General features: G+C 49.0%; 2 protein-coding genes across 7 annotated transcripts in view; both read left to right on the forward strand.

Moving 5' to 3' along the window:
* GATA4 (GATA binding protein 4) overlaps nt 1-14,335 on the forward strand; it is a 34,723-nt gene extending 20,388 nt beyond the window's left edge. For 3 of the 6 annotated variants that reach the window (XM_075497708.1, XM_075497703.1, XM_075497705.1), the window contains 5 exons: nt 1,914-1,994; nt 2,464-2,589; nt 3,780-3,867; nt 4,136-4,278; nt 5,429-10,239. In XM_075497708.1, coding sequence (XP_075353823.1) covers nt 1,914-1,994; nt 2,464-2,589; nt 3,780-3,867; nt 4,136-4,278; nt 5,429-5,611 — 621 coding nt within the window. In that variant the 3' untranslated portion in view covers nt 5,612-10,239. Of the gene's footprint in view, nt 1-1,913; nt 1,995-2,463; nt 2,590-3,779; nt 3,868-4,135; nt 4,279-5,428; nt 10,240-14,196 lie in introns of those variants that run through there. The other 3 variants (XM_075497706.1, XM_075497707.1, XR_012775101.1) reach the window with 2 other exon arrangements.
* NEIL2 (nei like DNA glycosylase 2) lies at nt 14,250-18,523 on the forward strand. The gene is made up of 4 exons (XM_075497709.1): nt 14,250-14,387; nt 15,446-15,777; nt 17,273-17,469; nt 17,944-18,523. The coding sequence occupies exons 1-4, from the start codon at nt 14,250-14,252 to the stop codon at nt 18,258-18,260; spliced, it is 984 nt and encodes a 327-aa protein (XP_075353824.1). The 3' UTR covers nt 18,261-18,523.
* The last annotated feature ends 1,561 nt before the right edge of the window (nt 18,524-20,084 follow it).

Below are 20,084 nucleotides of genomic sequence, written 5' to 3' on the forward strand. Positions count from 1 at the left end.
GTTCTGCAGACATCCAGGCCAGGCGGTGGAAGGGGCTGTAGGACACAGGGGCAGTACTGTGGTGTCAGTTTAGCAAAAGCCAGTCTTTGCTTTAGTGTCCCTGTAGGCATATTAGGATGCATGGAAACCCTTTCCAGCTCCACCACACCACCAGTCCATCTTCTCTTACCCTCAGGGTCCTTATTCTCCAGTCGCTTCATGGTGACTGGCCACCTTTTCTGGATACCCTGGTCCCAGCTCTGTTGGGCGAGCTGAAGCAGAGCTTGTGGGGCAGGTCAGGGCACCCCAAAGCCTGTGGGGTCAGAGTGGGGTGTGCATGAGGAACCTGGGGGATGGGAACATCTCGGTGTTGACATCCTGCCTGTCCCTGCATGTTTTGGTGAGGGGTTTTGGGAAGGTCTCTGTAGTCTGGGACACGGGGCCATCATGTCCCCAGGCAGCAAAGAGCCAGCAAGCCATCCCTCAAGGCCATATTTCCCCACTCCTTGTCTTCCATGAAGCTCCATCCCCAACCTGCCTTGCCTTTTGCACCTCCCAGACCCGTCTGTGCTCAAACCCAGCCGTCCCCTGCAAGTGTCAAAAATGACACTGGCAGCTTGAGCGCTGCAACCAGCCACAGCCACCCAGCGCCCTCTTGTGAAAACCCCTTCTTAGACATTGCACTGACTGAGCCAGGCAGTTTCTGCACCCTGGCAGGCGGGCCCTTGCCCCGTTTCATTTGCCGGTCTACATGTTATCCTTGAGCACACCTGCGTAGTCAGGAATGGCCCATTGAGTACCAGGCTGGGTCATCTGGAGCGAGCAACAATGCTTTTAACTCTGCACAGGCTTGGGGTAAGGCTTGGGAAACCCCCTGAGAAATATAAATGCCTGCGCTGTGCAGATCTGTACTTGCGTTCCTGCCACTTGGCCGGGCAGATGGCAACCTGGAAATCTTACAAAAATGGCCAAATTCCTGCTTTTTCTTCTGGAAGAGAATTTCCATGAAGAAAAGGAGGACATGTCTAGGGATGCAATGTAGGGGTGTGGTTAAAGTTATGATAATTGGTCTACCTGAATAAATATATTCGGCATAAGCGATTGCGCTTAATCTGTCACTGCGTAACCCCTTTTTTCGGAGACTGAGATATGCCAGAGAGCCGTGCAAGGGGAGATCTTTGCCTTTGCTGCAAGCTCTCTTTTAAGCTCTCGGTCTGCTTACAAAGGCCGATGATTGAAGCTAATGCATGTTGAGGTTACAACTAAAGCAGTCTTTGGTTTCTCTGCACCAAAGGGGTTTCCAGCTTTCAAAGTCTTAAGAAGGACTTAAATTTCACTTTTTATTGTCCTGCTGCCATAGATTAACTGATCCTGTTTTATAATAAGGGAGAAGACACAGAGAGAAAGCTGTGGCAAAGATCACAGAGGAGATCCCTGGTAGCTGCCAGGTCCTCATCTCCCAGGCTTTCACCCCATTACACAGCTGCCAGCTATGCTGTTCAGGTCTGCAGAGCTGGCTAGATGTCCAAGACCACGAGATTTCCTCTCTATAGGATCCTTGTCAGGCACAGCAAGAACAGGCGTCTTCACACAGCTTTAGCACTTCTGTTCAGTCCCCAGTTTATCAGCAAGCCAAGAGGGAATTTGACCCCAGCCCGTCCAGACTTTATCCTCAGCCTCTTAAGACCTGAGCTTTGAATGACGCTGGGAAGAGTCAGGCAGGTGTGGAGGATGTGGCTTTTTCTTCCCCCACCTCCCACTCTGCTTCCAAGCTCAAAACTGGTATTTTATATGTGTTTGAGCCTATTGTCTTCCTCCTGTGGCCTTTTGAGCCTGGCTAAACCAGTTGACCCAGAAAGGGAACTTCAGAAGTCCTGTTCCCTGTACTGCTTCATTAGTGTGGTTCCCTATTAATTATCCCTCTTTATCTTTAGGAAGACGATGCTGCTGGAAGCACTCTTTTTCTTATCTCCCCCTCAAGCCACACGAGCAACATCACGCAAAGCCAGCAAGGAGTATGTAACATTCATGGCATTGATAATGTCTTCTTGGGATATGCCATGATGCTTGGAAGGTGAAGGGCTTGGGAGCCTGAAAGGGCAGGACGGTCTGAGATCCAGACACCTTAGTGTAGGTGTGTGCACGTCCAGTGGGTCTCTAAGCTGCTCCTAGACCCGCTGGAGTCCTGTGGCTCTCTTCAGGTGATGTCTCTGACACCATCTGAGATGCCCCAGGACAGCTGAGATGTCTGCACGGTGCTGGTAGGCAGGAGGCAGTGGAAAGGCAGTGGAGCAGAAGCTGAGAGGCAAGAGGGGAAGAAAAAGGCAACTGTGTTATCCACCGCAGCAAGGTGAGAAGAGAAAAAGGCAGAGAAATAAGAGTGCAAAGAGGAGAGGAAAACCCGGGGCGTGCTGGAGCGAGCTCGTTGGGATCTGAGATGCTGCCGGTGGCTGATGTGTTTTCTTCCTCTGTATTTTCTCGCAGTCGGCTTCCCGCCGCGTCGGCCTCTCCTGTGCCAACTGCCACACAACGACAACCACGCTCTGGCGCAGAAATGCCGAGGGAGAGCCCGTCTGTAATGCCTGTGGACTCTACATGAAGCTCCATGGGGTAACGCCTTCACTGATCTTTACTCTTTATGGGGAGAGTACCGATAGCACCAAGCTGGGGATTGGGTTCATTGCACAACTCGGTGCTCTCCTGAAGCTGTTTTTCCTGCCGTCCCTCTGGGCTTTATTCCCCCTCAACATTACATCATGTTTACACTGGCAAGGGGTGATGTATGCAGGGCATTTCTCACATACTAATTAGCTACCCTTTGCATCCAAGTCTTAAAACCCAATAAAACTAGGCCCAGATTCTTCCCACCTCAATTCAGGCACTTCAGTGAAAAATCTGAGTGAGAAGCACAAAGAAGGGCTTTGCCCTTCCCTGCAGGGTGTCAGATCCCAGCTAAGACTTGGTTGTAGACTTGTCATGGGAGCAATCGATCACTTTTCTTGCATGGGTGTCCAGATAGTCTCTTCTTCTCAGTGGGGGCTTCATGCATGTCTGATATATCTAGAAGAGTCCAGTTGGAGTCCAAGGCATAGCAGGACTTTAAGATGCAAATCTCCAGGCCTTCTCCCAGTCAGTGGCAACAGGGCCACCCCCCATGGCAGAGACAGAGTCCTTCAACACCCTGCTGATTGCTTAGCAGCAAACCCACGTTTTGCTTCTCATTGCTACTCCTAAGGTTTTTTTATACACATCCATGCTCTCAAGGATTTCCAGTGCTTCAGAGTGGATGGAAGAGCATTCACGAGAGACAGGTCAAAGCTGGAAGACAAGGTGGATGAGGGGAAGCCTTACCTAACCCAACAAATTGTTCCTAGAAGTCCCAGCGTGTTTCTGACCATGAGGGTGACTACCTCAGTGGGATCAGTTCCTACGGGAGGTCTCCCCACACAGGCTTGGTACCTTTCAGAAAGCAGGCATTAGCCAGAAAGACGTCTTCTGCTCTGAGTTAAACAGGAAAGTAAATCAAAATCAAATGAGCTGTTGTTCCCTTCTGGCCTTAAAACACTCTGTACCTATAGCGTGAAAATCCTGTGTATTCCCATTTGGATGCACATCTTGCAGCTTTGACTTATGTCTTCACACAGCAGTGCTGACCGGTGAACTTGGGCTCCATCTTCTTGTTGCTTTCAATGAAATCAGCTGGTTTTCATGGAGCCTATGAGGTAGAGCTGGAACCATGTTCTCCTAGGTGACCTTATGGACATACAGAAACCAATGTGCTTTTGTATTTGGATCTGTAGGTTCCAAGGCCTTTAGCAATGAGAAAAGAGGGCATTCAGACGAGGAAGCGCAAGCCGAAAAACCTTAACAAAACAAAGACACCAGCAGGTAAGCGTTGAACGAGGGAGTTCATTGTATGCGTATACGTGCGCGCACTTGTGTTTCTGACCATCGTGTCCTGTGAGTCAGACACCCAACCACAAAATGGGCTGATTCTTCAAAAATGGGGGATGTCCAAATGTCTTTCAGCAATAACAAAGCCCTTCTGACTATTTATTTTTTTTATTTTTACCTACACTAACTTGGTGTGGGTGGGTACAGCTCTGTACTGAGAGGTCTTTGGGAAGAGCCTGGTTTACTGTCTGCTTTCTCACAGGTCCATCCAGCAGTGAGAGTCTTACCCCGACCACCAGCTCCACCAGCAGCAGCAGCAGCGCCACGACCACTGAAGAAATGCGCCCCATAAAAACAGAACCTGGGCTCTCATCTCATTACGGGCACCCCAGCCCAATTTCTCAGGTACAGAGGAGAGATGTTGGCAGTGGGACAAAGATGAGAACTAGGATGGTAGACATGGTGAGAAGAACATCCTCAAAACCTCTGTGGAAAAAGGCTGCCTCTTTTCAACCCAGGAGTCTAGGAGTTCACAGCAAGAGATCTACCCTCTGAGATGGGGCAAAACCCCACACTCTTGTCACCATGTCTACAGCACAATATAGCTTTCTAATGATGTGGGACAGCTCTGAATGGACAAGAAGTAGCAGCTTTGTTGAAAACATGAAATTCCTTCTGGCTGGGCAGCTGTATAGGTCCCACAGCAAGAAAATGCCCATTCCCTTTGTATGATTTGATTTGTTTTGTCTTGAGCAAGGAAAAACTTGGCAATATTACCCTACATTCTCTGCACTGGCTGACTGTGTGTTGAGCGATATGAGAAATGCAGTGTGAGGAGAGTAAGCTCACACAGCCCAAATCTGAGTCGAGCCCCTGCAAAGGTAAAGCAAGCCAGCGTGACGGCAGAGAGCTGCAGGGTGAAGTGGTGTGCTCTGTACCACATCCACCACTAGATGCCTTGGGAACACCACCAGCAAGGTGTGTATCCTGCTGAGCAACACCCGGATCCAAAAGCTGATCTGTGCGAATGTCTGCAGGTTTAATAACTGTGCCTTGGTTAAGGATCCCCGTAGCACAGCACGATTAAGAGGCAGAGTTATATGATAGTTTCTCTCCTTTTGAGTTCATACAGAAAACTCCAGTGTTTAAAAAAAATTGATCTCTGGAGGAAAAAAATATGGGTTTGAGTATTGTGCTGGACTGATCCTGCACCTGCAGCACTTTGCAGCACTGTTATGTGCCCTGCAATCCACAGGAGGCTATTTGTAAGCTAGGAGAGCCCAAGGCCAATGAAATCTCAAGCCTTAGGAGGTAAAATGATCTTTTCTGACATTTAGAAGAGAACAAGATGCCCCGTATGCAGTAATAGGAAAGAACAGGGTCTGGAACAAGAAGGAAAGACCCTGTCCAAAGTATCATGCATAAGGTGCAATCTGCAGCTCTACAGCAAATCCATAGACATGTTATTTCTTACAAGAGCACCAGCCCCATAAAGGGATTCATAGGGTCCTCTATGGTTTGAAGTTTTGTTCACAGGATTTTCCTTTTTCCATAGGCATTCTCAGTCTCTGCCATGTCTGGACATGGATCATCTATTCACCCTGCGATTTCAGCTCTGAAGCTTTCCCCGCAGGCTTACCAGTCAGCTATCAGCCAGTCTCCACAAACCAGCTCCAAACAGGACTCCTGGAACAGCCTGGTGTTAGCTGAAAACCATGGGGACATCATAACTGCATAACCTGGTCTTCCACCCATGGACTTCAGGCTGATCCGCCTGAGAGATGAAGAAGATGCCACGTAATTATCAAGTCAATGTTGTTTCCCACCTCCCCTGCTCTCCTGCCTTCTCTCTCCTTGTGAGATGTTCCAGCAAAGAGGTAAAGAGGACTTACCTGAGGTGTAGGAGAGCTCTTACACAACGAACAGAGAAGACTCAAATCTCAAAGTAACTAATGGATTTGAAGCCTTTTTTCCCCCACTTCAAATGAGCCTCTCTATTTGATTGTCACCACCTTCTATGAAATAGCCAGAAACACAAAGATGGACACAGTTCTTAAGTTTTGTTTATTTAAAAATATCTGGCATTTAAGACTCAGACAATGGTGGAGCAGAGACACTTTTTTTTCTTCTGTCACCATCTGTTCTTTTCCTGACCAGAAGAAAATGCCACCATCTTCTCATTACCCAAATTCAGTGATCTTCCCACCAAATGGAGCCAGTTCCAGAACAGTTTGTTGAACAGACTTCACTGGACATGTGGTGGTGGCTTTAGTGCATTTGATACGATCTAGGACAGAGAAAAGAGAGACCCTCCCACACACACATTCTCAGCTCGCACATCTAGAGCATTGTCTTCATTTTCCTAGATGGTCTGAAAAGCTAATGAATGTCCGTATTTAATAGTAACTCCTTTCCTATTTATCATTACAAAATCATGGGACTGTGTTTCCAAAAGGTTGTTGGCCGAGCCTGGAGAAGGTCTGTCCAAAATCAAAGGGGGATTTTGGAAGGAGGAACCTTCTGGAAGCAGGTAGAGGAGACCCACATTGGTCATCAAATCCTGGAGGAAATTGCTGGGCTCTTCCTTTATGGATAGCTACAAGCCAGGCTTAGAGATTATTCAAGAGCACAGCTAGTGAAAGATGCTCTTCTAATGCTGCTGTGCCATTGCTTTTAAGACAGTTAATTTAATTATTTTGCATACTTTTATGTTGGTTTTGATGTCATTGATGAAATCTGATTGTCATTTATTTTTGGCTGTACTCCGAGTGCCCACTTTCCCCCTAACAGCTGGCTCATGACCTTTTCACACATCTAACCCTTCAGGATTTCACCTTTTGCAACAAGCAAAGGCTTCAGCCTCTAATTGAGGTAGGCAGGGGCCATTTTCTTTACCAAGCATGTGCATAGACTTGCTTGCCTGCAAGAGAAGCACAACTCCATTCATGCATGAGTATTAAACAAGACTCATATTTTTTCTTGCCCATAAGGCCCTCAGCAAGCAGGGAATCCTAGCAAATGGAGTTGGAAGAGATGCTGAGAGCTCGCTGACTCATTCTCTTTCCCCAAAGGGATCAATTCTACCTAACCTAGCCCTGACTGCTCTTCTCTAGCATGTGCTTAAACTCCAGCACCGCAGATGCCACAGCTCCCCTGTGCAGTCTAAGTGCTTCACCAGATGCTTGCCATGATGTTTTCATCAACGTTTCTGAGGAGGGACAGCTTCGCCTGTCCAGGCAGAGAATTTCTGGGAGACCTCATCCTACAAGATTCTCCACTCTTGTTTCTGCCCACTCCCAAACTCTGTTATTCTTCTTGCCTTCCCAGCTCCTCTCTTTCCTCCCTGCATCCAGAACGTGAGTATGGAACTACCAAGTGAAAATCTAGAAGAGGGATTGTGCGTCCCTCCCAAATGTGCCATCCTCTGTCTCCCACTGTTTTAACATTCCCACAAAGAATGTTTCCACCCAAACACCAAGATACATGGCTTGGCGAAGAGGAAAGCCACATACATGTTTGAAGCAAAAGAATGGCATTGTATTGTCTTTGTTTGAACTCGCCATTTTCCTCCTGATGGTAGAAAAGCTTCTTTAAGGAGAAGGATTCAACTGGACTGGTCATGATAAAGACTGGGACTGGAGTCACAGTAGAGACCTGCACCCTTCCACATTCCCTGTGCTGTGCGTAACTCAGATTCGCAGGGTTTTGGAGGGCTGACAGAGCCTCTGCAATCCCCAGAGAAAAACACCATGGCAGTGATGCCATGGGAATGGCTGGATGGTGTTTGCACCAGAGTTTCCACTCTGTCTTGCTGAGCTAATGCAGGGTCTAGCCTCATTAGTCTTAATTACAGACAAGGAAAAGACATTCATGAAACATGAATAAAAATAAATGAAATTCTGTGATTCTGCTCAGGTCTGGTAGCTTGCAGAGAAGAGGCCAGAAATAGAACCTAAAAATATTAATCTGGGGTGAACACATAAATGCATTTCTCCCCAGTCTTTAGCCAGCCTCCTATCTGAACCATCCCTGGAGGAGTTCAAAAAATGTGTAGATGCGGCACTTTGGGACATGGTTTAGTAGGCATGGAGGTGCTGGGCTGACGGTTGGACTACATAATCTTAGAGGTCTTTTCCAACGGTAATGATTCTATGATTCTATATTCCTTTGTAAATGGCAATTGAGCTCTCTTGGGATCTGGGTGTCAATTCCTGGCAGTAACAGAGAAGCATGCACCACAAAGATGCCACTTGGCCAATGCACACATTTGAGATATCTAGAACTACCCTGGACAACCTGAGAGGCAGTGGAGCAGGTGGCCTCCTGGAGAGGAGCTAAAGTCCAGACCAACCACACGTTCCATTTCTCTTTCCATACAGATGCTCCCAGAGGCTTTGTCTACCTTGCCTTATTACTGCGCTCCTCCTAGTGCCCTCAGAGCTAAACTCCCTGGCTGAATTTTTCTCCTGCCCTTAAAACACACTCTGAGATGCCATAAAGGAGTCTGCTTGCAACGCAAGAGGGGAAAACCTCCGCAGGACATAAGCCTGCCTTATGCTCCCTCCGGTTATCTAAATGACCATGGTAGAGATTTGTTAACTGGTTCTCAGCCAGTTCAAAGCCTTAAAAATAATTCTTGAAACACAGTGAGGAGCATTTACAAAGACCCTGATAACAGAACAAGACATCTGCTTTCAAAAGGTGAGGCTCTGGGGGCTGTGAGGACAACTTGGCTCTCTTCAGTGGCAGAAATTAGCTCTTTTGTCCCCCTTGTTGCACCACAAGCAGTAGAAGTCCAGATACGCCTGGTTCTGTTGTTCTTTTCAATCACGCAAAACTGTTGTAGAGTTACTGTTGGTCCAGGAGCATTTGCCATTTTCTGGCCAACATTGATACCAAGATGGTGAGAGGCTGACCTTAGGAGGAGCACCATCATGCTAGGCGCTGTACAAACACACCATAATAGATGGGTCCTGCCCTAGGAGCTCATAATGACAGAATTACAGAGTAATTTAAATCAGAAGGGACTAGATCAGGTTTCTCAGGGCCCTGTTCAGTCAAGTCTTGAATATCCCCAAGGATGGAAATCCTACAGCCTCTCTGGGTTCCTGTTCCAGTGTTTAACCACCCTCATGGTGGAAATGTTTTTCCAAATAAGCGCTAGATTCTAATGAGAGGCCAAATCATTGGTAAATTAATTGCTCAGACTTGGGGACTCCCCAAAAATGAGTCATGGCAGGAGACTGGATGTTGTCTCCAAGCCCTGGAGTCACCCAGAGCCCCTTCTTGTAGGTAGGAGCTGGGATGGTCAACGCAGGATGGCAAACACCAGAAGTGACAGATTAAGGGATACTCACAGGACGAGAGGATAAAAGTGCTACCAGTTTCAGGAGATTCAGCTCATTCTAGCAAGAGGGGCAACTTACAAAATTCTGGGTTCCATCTGAGCTCTGCTTTCCTGCCCATTATGGCATTTAGAGCCTGCTTTGCTAATGAAATTAGACACAATTATTAGAGACTCATTAAGGCAAGGTAATTATTGCTATTATTGCAGTAATTTATTTCATTGCAGCATGGCTGGAGAACCTAGTGAGCACCATACCAGGCCAGGCCCTACACAAATGCAGGACCAAGAACTACCCCTGCCCTGAGGAGTAAGAGGGAAGGGCCCAGTCCTGCAAAACACTTAAGCGCATATATAAATGCATTTGTGGGACTTGTTCCCTTAGAGGTCATCATTAATCACACATGCAAATTTTGATGTCAAAGGGTTTGCAGCACAAGGTTTGGTTGTGCCAGACCAGACCTTTGCAATGACTCAGTGGTCACCAGAGTGAGAGGGACAGATGAGAACCAGGACAGGGAGCCAGAGGGGTAGAAAGGTCATTTAACCATTTCTAGATGTCTTTCCTCCTTGTGGAAGTGCAATATCTTGAATCACTTCAGTTATGCTTTTGTAAATTGATCAGAAGAGATCCATATTTCACTTGCAATTTTACAGGCTGGCTGGAGAGGGTGCAATCAGGAAGAGCTCAAGAATATTGTAAGGGAGCTTTAAAACCGATCAACAACTCTCAATATAACATTGAAGCTGTGACTATGTCAGGGGTGGTGTTTTGTTTTGCTTTTTTTCTCCCATGTATAAAGTTTGAAGCTTCCCAGGTCACCTGGGAAGGTCCCATGGAAACAGATGCTTACTTGTAAGGGGGAAAGGGAAACCAACCAACTGAACAAGCTGTAATTATTTAAAGATGTAAAAAAATATATATTATGAAGTAGTATGGCTACCAATCCACGTAACTTCTACACCTTTAGAACTAATGGAAATAAAACCATGATAATGAAACCAGAAGGCTGCTGCTTGACTCTGACTACACTCGTGGGCTTCGAGAGGGCTGGAGGTAAATGATCACATATGAAGTGCACCTGGAGAAGCTATGGTGCAATGGGTCCTGCCCTAGGAGCTCATAATGACAGAATTACAGAGTAATTTAAATCAGAAGGGACTAGATCAGGTTTCTTGGGGCCCTGTTCAGTCAAGTCTTGAATATCCCCAAGGATGGAAATCCTACAACCTCTCTGGGTTCCTGTTCCAGTGTTTAACCACCCTCATGGTGGAAATGTTTTTCCAAACAAACATTAGATTCTAATGAGAGGCCAAATCATTGGTAAATTAATTGCTCAGACTTGGGGACTCCCCAAAAATGAGTCATGGCAGGAGACTGGATGTTGTCTCCAAGCCCTGGAGTCACCCAGAGCCCCTTTTCGTGTAGGTAGGAGCTGGGATGGCCAATGCAGGATGACAAACACCAGAAGTGACAGACCCAGCAATGAAGCAATTCAAGGCCAGGCTGGATGGGGCTTTGAGAAACCTGATCTAGTGGAAGATATCCCTGCCCATGGCAGGGGGGTTGGAACTAGATGATCTTTAAGGTCCCTTCCAACCCAAACCATTCTGATTTTAATACAAATGGGGAAAAGCACCCAATATGTTTTCCATGCAGCAGGTAATCCCCCTAGCACAGCTTTTCCCCTTTCTAGGGAAAAAGCTCCCCAGGGCACCTTAATACATAAACTTACCTCTCTGGCCTGCTCGCTGCCATGGTTTTGCATAGCAGCCTGTTGCTCAGCCTAAATGCTCCCAGCTGAACTCAGACACCACCCTTCAGCCAAAATCACATTACCAGTAAGGGCTGTGCTTCTGTGGAGGTGGTTGAACGCAGCCCTCCTACAAGCACCTTCCTCCTGGGGTGCCCAGCTTCCTTCCCAGTCCAACCAGTCCCTGGACACTGGTGCAACTGGTAGGGTGAGTGTGGCCAGCACTTGAAACTCCACCCATTCCTCCCACACAAGCCAATCAATAGCCCTGGTATTTGGGGGTGGAAGGTCATCCTCCTCTATAAAACTGGGTGGGTAGAAGGGTTTTTGGTGTGGAAGGTGATATTAAGGGTGGATAGGTTGGTTAGAGGTGCTGTGGGAGGCAGCTGGGGGTGTTGGAAGGGGGACTGGGGAGAGAGGAAGGGCTCTGGAGCAGGGAGGAGCAGAAAGAGGGGCTAATGAAGTAGGTGAGAAAGGCTTTGTGGTCTGCTTCCCAGATGTATGCACAGGGTGAGCCTAGGAAGGGCAGTGGCTTGAGGACTGGATGCAGGGGTGTGGGGCTCAAGAGGTGTGTGCTATGGGTGCCTGCTCTGGGGCTCTGCACAGTGCATGTGAAGGTGTTGGGTGATTCCTCCTTCCCCAGTGCTCTGGTGTGGACAGGCTGCCTCCACTGCCCTGGGGAGATGGGGTGAGGGGGGAAACTTGGGGCTCAGCTCTGCTGGAGAGCTGCAAGTTGATGCTTGGATGCGTGTGAGAAGGTGGTGAGCTCTGTACTCCCTTAATTGCATGTGGAAGGCTAGGGCTGTGCCTTGAAATACCTGCAGGAGCCTTGTGTGGGGGTGTGAAGCCATGGTGGGGCTTCCTCTGCAGCAGGGTGTGGGGCTACAATCCCTGGGTGTGGGTGAGCTCACAGTGTGGGTGTGCAGGTAAAGCTGGGTCGAGGAGGATGAACCTGGCAGCCTTGTCCTTGTTATGTCCTGGTGTAGGTGTTTGGCTTCTGTCTGAGCACAAGGACTGGAGATGAGCCCATACATGGGGAGGGCTTCTCCTGGAGGCCTGGCTCCCTGCCCCAGACCTGTAGTGGTACCAGCTCAGGTGGCTTGCTGGGACAGGGTCTGGGGTGCAGTGGTCGTGCTTTTGGGGAGACGGGCGTCATGCCCTGCAGAGGGCTGAGGCTTGTTATCCTCCTCTTCCTCCTTGGAGGGGGGAGCATCTGGGAAGAGACTGAAGTAGGTTTGGAGTGAAAAGGTGAAGTAGGGAGGTCCATGGAGAGAAGGAGGAGACCAGAGACAGCAGATGCTGGTTCTTCTGATGTCCTGGGGGAAAGGGCAGGCTCTCCTCTTGAAGAGGAGCATTACTCTGCTGCCCAGAGTAGCTACAGCTGGGGAACTGTGTGCATTAAAACCTTACAAAGTGCTCAGCACGTGTAGTCTCTCACAACGAGCCCATTGTGACCTGAATCAGCAGTAATCAGAGCTGTGCAGCTCTGCAGATGATGAGCTTCCTTGGGGTCTGAGCTCTGGGCTGTGTGAGCTGTCCTGGGGCTCATTCTGTGCTGCTTGGCATGAAGCCAGTGCCTGGCTGGTCAGGAGGAAAACCCAAAGGCCTGGGACATCAGCAGACCCCTTGGATGACCTGTGTCCAGTGGCCAAAAGCTGCTCCCAGGGATCCAGATTGCTGCTGGTGCCTTTGGCAGCAGGAGCATCTCTTTAGCTGACTCTTGATCTGCAACTGGATTTTTACTAAAATCTGAACTCAACATGCAGCTTTTTTGGGTGAAACTGGACAAGGCCTGTGAATAATTATCACATGCCCTAGGAGACATAGGAATAAAGCTCAGTCTTTTACTCCTGGTAAAGCTAGTTTGTATGACCAATTAATCTCTTTAATTTCATGTCTTGGTTCTATATAATGTTCCCTGACATGTTTTCCTCTTGAGCCCTTCAAAAGGGATTTGGTTTGTGCTGCAGCACATGAAGGCTTTTAAAGCCATGCTGCCTTGCCCGCTCCTGTTGAGGGTATGTCCACACCTCGCTGCTATTCACAGCCCTGTGGAGGTGGCTGCTGGCTTAAATACCCCTTCTGGGCTAAAAGCTTCAGTGGACAAGGATGTCCCCTTGCTGTGGCAGGATAATGTGGCACTGAAGGCTTTGGTTTCGCAGTCACTCTAAGCTGATGCAAGCATGGGCTGCTGTATCTGAGCTAGCCCAGATGGCAGAGAAGCTGAGATGCTAGCATGAGGTGGGAATGCCTCTTCTGGTGGGGGACCACGCACAAGATAGTTTGATGTGAAAATCAACAGCAATCTCAGAGCTGTGCCAGGTAGCTCAGAGCCTTGTACCGAGTGCTGTAGAGTTTGAAGCTGAGTCTCTGGCCAGTGCTGGTCTCTGGGATTAGTCTGCAGGGGGAATTGGCACTGTGGGATGAAAGCCAAATCATGCTTTCCATGTCCTGGAGCCTGCTTTCTTGTATGTCCAGTCCTGGCAGAAGTCCTCAGAAGAACTGCAAGTGACATGTGGCTGGGATTTCATGCCAGCAATAACCCCTTATGTACTGGTGTGACTTCCTGGAGGGAGCTGTGGGATGGTGCTGCTTCAACTTCCCCCTCAACCAGAGTATTCTGATCCCAGATGCTGCCAGCAGAGTGTACGAATGCTCTCTAACTGGCCCCAGGCCATTGCAGTCCCTGGGGCAAGCAGCAAGGGGAGGGGATGAGCTAACTCCAGTGCTGACTGGGGAGCAGTGCTTGCCTTGGTGGCTGTATCAGGAGAAGGATGGCTAACCACGGCCTCCATTCACTCTGGTTCATTAATGTCTCTGTAAGGTTGTGTTCCTCCTTTGCACTGGGATGTCAAGGCTGTGACTGAGTTTGCAGTTAGGCAAGCTCTTGTTCCTGGTGAGGAGAGATGCTAAACAGTAATTTAAGGTCCTCTATGACTCCTGGAGAACCTGTGGTAGGAGAGGACTTCTGGAGATCCCCAGGCCAAGTTCCTGCTTGTGGGGGGAAAAATACCATTAAAGCAGGCTGGTCAAGGCCTTATTTGATTGAATTAAGAATATCCCCAAGGATGGAAATTCCCCCACCTCCCTGGGCCTGAAAGGAACCCATTTCTCTTCATGGACTTTGCCACAGGGACTTGAGGAGGAAAACAGGGGTGAGGAGACTGTGGTGAGCTCAGCCTCTGACTGGTTTTATGTATTTCTGAGTTGCAACTTTCCTTCAAGTCTAGGGCACCAAGTGTGAGAAGGACCTGCTGTTCCCTCAACAGCTGCTGGAGATGCCAGAGGGCCCATCGGTGAGGAAGTTCCAGCTGCTGACCTCCCCTTTTGTGGGACAAGTGGTGGCCAAGGTGGGGGGAAGCAGCCGGAAGATCAATGTGAATGACCTGAATGCCCTGAGGCTGCAGGACTCCCAGGTGAGCTGTACTAAAGATGAACTTACTGGTCCATGACAAGTCTGAGGCAAGCCACCATTGTCCTGCATCTGGGTCTCAGAAGATGCATAACCTGAGAAATGGCACCAAGCTTGTGTTTGAGGTGGACCACTGGCTTTGTTTATAGCCACAAAATAGGTGCATGTGGCCAAAGAGATGTGAATGCCCATTTTGGAGTACTGCTCTGTGTTGCAAAGTTTGGGATCAAGGTTACTGTGAGGAGGGGCTGTGGCAGGGACGTGGCTAGACACGGAGATGCTCAGAATTATTTGCAGTTTTGGTCAGCCATGCTAATGCACTGGTTCTGTGCCTTTCAAGGGATGAGGAGTTGGTGTTGGTGAGGGCTGTTTGTAGAAGATGAGAGTTGATTTCTTCAGTATGTGGATGTCAGAAGCAGCAGCCTTGTTTCCCTCAGCTGTGAACTTGCACAGTTGCTTCCCTTATACCAGAGGGCAGGGTTTCACCTGGCTAGGTTGAAGCACTTGTGAGAGAGTCACAGTGGGTCAGTCCTGCTGGGGGTTTCACTTGCCTGACGTCCTTCAGATGATGATTTGGACTCAACTGACCAAATGCTAGTGCAGCCTCACTTCTGATTACACGATAGTCTCAGTCTCACGCAGATGTGAGCTGCTCAACAGTCATTTGTGGCTAGCCTGTGGCTCCAGAGCCACCCTTGAATTATGTCACCCTAGCCTGAGATGCTTGAGGCCAGCACCAAATGGGGAGGCGAACGAGAAGCGGTGATGTCAGACTTTGAAACCCCAAGTGTCTGTCCTGTTATGTCTCTTTGGCCTGACAGGAGCCTCTGAGAGGGCTTCACAATGGAGTGCCATCTGAACACCTGGTGCTTCATGTAGACAAAGAAGGGATGCTGAGAGGATGACTACATCTCTGATGGGAACAGCTCACATGCTAATGAATCCCGTGTTCAGGGTGGGATGATATGCCTTCTATCTAAAAGAGGTTGCAGAAAATAGTCTCTTGTGTGGAAAGAGCCAGAGGTTACGTGGATCCTCAGTACATCCCACCTTTTTTCTCAGGTTCATGGGAAGAACTTGTACCTGGCATTTGTGGCAGCTGAAGGTCCCTTAGGACCAACTGCAGAAGAGACGGTGCTGCAAAGAGAGGCTGCTAGTGGGGCAAGTTCTCCTGCCCAGGGAGGGCGAGAACAGGTTTGTGTTCCACAGGCACATCACCAGGATGAGGAGCTGCAGGAACTTCAGCACTCAAGATCTGAACCTCCAGATGCAGCAGAGGGTCCAGGCAACTGGCTGCGCTTCCACTTTGGCTTGTTTGGCAGCATTCGGGCAAATGAGTTCTCAAGAGCAAACAAAGCCAATAAGAGGGGGGACTGGAAAGACCCTATACCCAGGTATTTGGTGGAGTCCTCACAAACTGCTTTCTCCCTGCCTCATTCTGGAGAGGCACTCTTCTGTCTCAAACTAAATTTGTGTGGGAATGCTCTTAGTCTTGGTTTTTTTTTTTCCTCTAATAATTCTTAGGATAAGTAGGCATGAGGGATGGCATGAGTGGGTGTGGGGTGTGTTCAACCAGGGAATCCACAGTAGACTGTTGTCTGGGTATTCCCTGTGTTGTAGGTGTCTTGCAGGTCTCCCAACAGTATCAGTTGGTCATGGTTTTCCTTGGACATACCTTACCTTAGCACTGCATGTTCTTCTACCCTTAGTAACAAATTGGGTTTTCTGCCCTTTGCTGCCTTCCTCCTCCCAGCCACATCCTCTCTAATGCTTTCCTTTTTCTGCTGTCTCTGTGTGTTTCATCTCCTTTGTTGTATGTGATCAGAGAATTAATGATTGCACTTGTGGGATGCATGTTGCCTGCCAGCCTGGGGATCACAGTACCAGCTTGGTTAAGATTTTTATTCAAAGAGAGAACTTTTAGGATGCTAGACTAAATGATGCCCTGAAAATGCCAGCTTCTCCCAATTACATCTTTAAAAGAAGCCTTGAATAAGTAGCATACATCTAGGGCAGCTGGAATTACTGGTTGGAGCGATGCTGTTAAAGGCAGCAGTGTGTTTCTTAAGTCCCACTGGAAGTGTACTGAACAAGGAAGGGGTAAATACTGGAAGGCAGTGTGGACTCCACTCTTGTGAGCTGTTTAACCCGAGTGGTTAATGATGTACAAGGTGAGTGTCCGGCACCTGTGTATGCAGTGTACTTGGTAGGGGCACACTCCCTGTTCCCCCATCCTGCAATCTTTTGAAGGATTGCTTTATTTCTACACAAATAGTTTCAGATATAGTCAGTTTTGTGTGCTGCTTTGAGCATCAGTTTCCCTGACTGTGGACCCTACTGCTGGAGCCCTTGGTCATCTGGCTTGCCTGCTGTGGAGAGCTAAGATGCTGGTACATCTCCCTGCCTGCTGCTGGCTCTCGGCTAGGGACCACAGGGCAGCAGAAAGAACAATTGTCCACAGGTTGTGTGGGTTTACAACAAAGTTTTTTGACTGAAATTATTAAAGAGGCTACCTTGCATTAAGATGGTGGCCTGGTGTGTGGGAGTGCCTGCTGTGACCCTCTGCACACAAGCATGTGCAGTGATAATCCGCAGGGAAGGAATAGCTGGGCTAGGGTACAGGCTTGGGGGACTGGTACTTCAAGATGTCTCCCTGGCTCTCATGAGAATGAGTAGGCGTGTGCGAGGGCTGATGCTTCACTGTGTGCTTCTCCCGAAGCTTATGTCATGTACAGGCTCTTTTCTCACCTTCCAGTAGCTTTTCACTCCATTGTTATGCTGCTGTCTCTTTCTGCTCTTTCCGTGCAAGTTTCTTCTGCCACAGCTTAATATAACAAATGGTTCGGGGATGTTTCTGGCGAGAGACTTTAACTTCTCTGCTTCTCCCAGACTGGTTCTGCACTTTGAGAGCGGAGGCTTCCTTGTTTTCTACAACTGCCGAATGCACTGGTGCTCATCTCCGAGGGCTGATCCTGCTTCCGACATCCTGTCTGTGGAGTTCCACCGTGGCCGGGCGCTGGATGCCCTCCGTGTACCTGAACCCATCTGCTATACCCTCTTGGACCAAAGATATTTTTCAGGGCTGGGTGAGTTCCAGGGCGTAGTGGCAGAGCAAGAAATGGAGGAAGGTGTGGGTGGGATGTCTACAGATACAGAGCTGCATGCCTGAACCTTTTACTCCACAGCCTTATGGCTTCTTCTGCTTGATCCAGCTGGTTGTATGTGGTCATATTGCTGAGGACAAGGCTTGCAGTCTGTAGCCGCAGGCTTCGGATGCTTGATTACACTGCGTGAGCACAGTGAACTGTCTTTGTGTGTGTGACTATGGATTGGCTTGTACTTGTGGAAGAAAGGAAAGTTTGCTTCAGGGGTAGTGGGAAGAGACTATCTTCCAGTCCAGTCCCAGCCGTGAGTCTACTCCTTGTATGCCACCTTGGATATGGGGAATGGCGTTGCTAGCTGTGATCCTTGAGGCAGAAATCACAGTGACTGGAGCTGTAAGTCTGCATTGTCTAGATAAGAAATGTCCTTATTGTCATCTTATTTCTCACCCTTTCCAGGGAACATCATTAAGAATGAGATCTTGTACCTGGCCAAGATCCATCCATTAACACGAGGCTCTGCCTTGGCTCTCTCTGATCTGGAGCATCTGCTCGACTGTGCCATTCAGTTCAGCTCTGCCTGGCTGCACAGCAAGCTGCATGGCAAAGGGCTGCACCCTCAGATCTACCAGAAGGAGCAGTGTCCCCTTGGGCATGCAGTGATGAAGGGAACCCTTGGACCCTCAGGTGGCTTTAAGAGACTTACTTGGTGGTGTCCACAGTGCCAGCCTGCGGTGCTGTCAGTGGATGGGGATCCTTCCCCAGTGACCGAGTGACCTGGCTTTCTGTGTTCCTCCTTTTCTGGAGGGTGTCTAGGTGGTCTCTGAACCATCCTCTCAGTTGTCCTGAGAAGGGCTTCATGATTTCTTTGAGGCTGTTGAGTTTGCCCCTTAGGGACAGTGAGTTGGCAGAGTTACGTGCTCAGTGGAGGTTACAGGAGTTGCTGAAGTACTGTGCCTCTGGATGCAAAAAGGGAAGTGGTTGTAAATGTCTTCTTTGTCACGGTGACACAGCAGTGTAAATAGTTTGACCTGAGGTGTCTTGGTCCTCCTGGTCAGGCTACGGTGAATGGAAAGCGTAGGGTGTTGAGCAGGTGATTACTGTGCTCTGAAGTGACCCTGTCCCTTGACCCTGGTGTGGGTGCACTGGCTTACGGTGGAGTTAGCAGAAAGGAGTGTATCCGTCTGCCTGAACAGCTGGATTAATTCAGTATTAGATAATCCTGCTTCTGCTTGTAGCTGGGTACCTGTGTGCTGGGCTGCGATTAAGTGTGGTTAAAAGTGAGTGAGTGTTCCCTCTGTCAGCTCTTAACAGGAACGGCTGCCTCCTTCAGAGGGGTGAAAATAAACCTCAGCAGTGCTTGGTGGAGCTTGGCTCTGCCTGCCTGTCATGGTGTCTGCCCCCACAGGTTTCAGTTTTGTGGCAAACTGCCAATTCTAGATCCAGTGTAAAAAAAAAAAAAAAAATTCAAAAATACCATGTTTGTGACGGGGATTGCATAAAACTCATGATCTGCGAGGTAACTTGCAAGCAGAAAAGTTTGGAAATAGAGATGATGTGGTCCCTCCTTTGTTGAGCTGTGCATCTATCCAGTAGGCAGAAGCTGTCACTGTCCTCTCCCTCTGGATCTGGGTTTATTTGAACAATAGATTGTTGACTTGAGTGAAAAATAAAAACTGGAGTTAGAACTGGTGATGTTCAACTGAAGTTCAGTGTGCCTTTTTTGGTAGTTTCTTGGTTAAAAACTGAGGTGTGTAGGGAAAACTCCAGCATTTGGTGCTGCCCTTTAGAGGATGGTACCAGCAGCTTTCCTCAGCTGTAGGGGTGGCTCAGCAGGAAAACCCTTTTCATGGGAACTGGATCTAAAGGTGGGCTGCAAGTCAACTGGGAACGCTAGACTTAAAGACCTCAGTGGTAGGTTGCTTCCCAAACAAGACTTGCACAGCCTCTCCCCTGTGAACTGCGATGCCCTTGAGTGGTTGCAGGTTATGGGATTGTTGAATAATCCAATTAATGGGGTTATGGTGCTAAAGAAGATGGTTAATGTTGCTCCTGAGCATGTCCTGCAGAGCGTTAGTGAAGGCCTGGAAATGAGGCATGGTACTTCCAGTGCTGTTTTAAAACAAACACAACAAACCCACAGAAAAAGAATAGAACAGAACCCTGAAACCTGAACCTCCTGCCTTGAAGGATGAGAGCAGCTGGGTACCTGTAGGGGACGTATGGTTGAGTCCCACATGGAAAGCTAGCAGAGGGCGCAGGGTGAGGTCTCACAGCAGGCTGGGATCATCCCGCTGAGCGAAGGGTGACTCCAGAGGATAAGCGCCACTGGGGAAAAGGACAGAAGATGACTTAAACAAAAAGCCGCCTCACTGAAGCAGGGAGGGCCTGGCTGCGCCCCGGGGGCTGCCTGGGGGGGGGAGAGGGCGGGAAAGGAGCTGTGGAGCGGGGCTGGTGGCCCCGGGGGAGGGTGGTGTGCCTCGCCCAGGACCCCACGGGCCCGAGCGGGGGGTGTCTCCGAGGGCTCCGTGGCCGCGCGGGGGCTGAGGTACCGAGGGCCGACGCCTCCCTCCCGCTCCGCCAGCGGGGACGAACCCCGC

The sequence above is a fragment of the Mycteria americana genome, chromosome 3 (genome assembly GCF_035582795.1).
Source record: "Mycteria americana isolate JAX WOST 10 ecotype Jacksonville Zoo and Gardens chromosome 3, USCA_MyAme_1.0, whole genome shotgun sequence".
Taxonomy (NCBI): domain Eukaryota; kingdom Metazoa; phylum Chordata; class Aves; order Ciconiiformes; family Ciconiidae; genus Mycteria; species Mycteria americana.

Coding starts and splice junctions, on each gene's coding strand:
- NEIL2 (XM_075497709.1), top strand. CDS start 14,250: ATGCCAGAGGGCCCATCGGTGAGGAAGTTCCAGCTGCTGACCTCCCCT. Junction 15,778..17,272: donor TGGAAAGACCCTATACCCAG/GTATTTGGTGGA, acceptor TGCTTCTCCCAG/ACTGGTTCTGCACTTTGAGA. Junction 17,470..17,943: donor AAGATATTTTTCAGGGCTGG/GTGAGTTCCAGG, acceptor CACCCTTTCCAG/GGAACATCATTAAGAATGAG.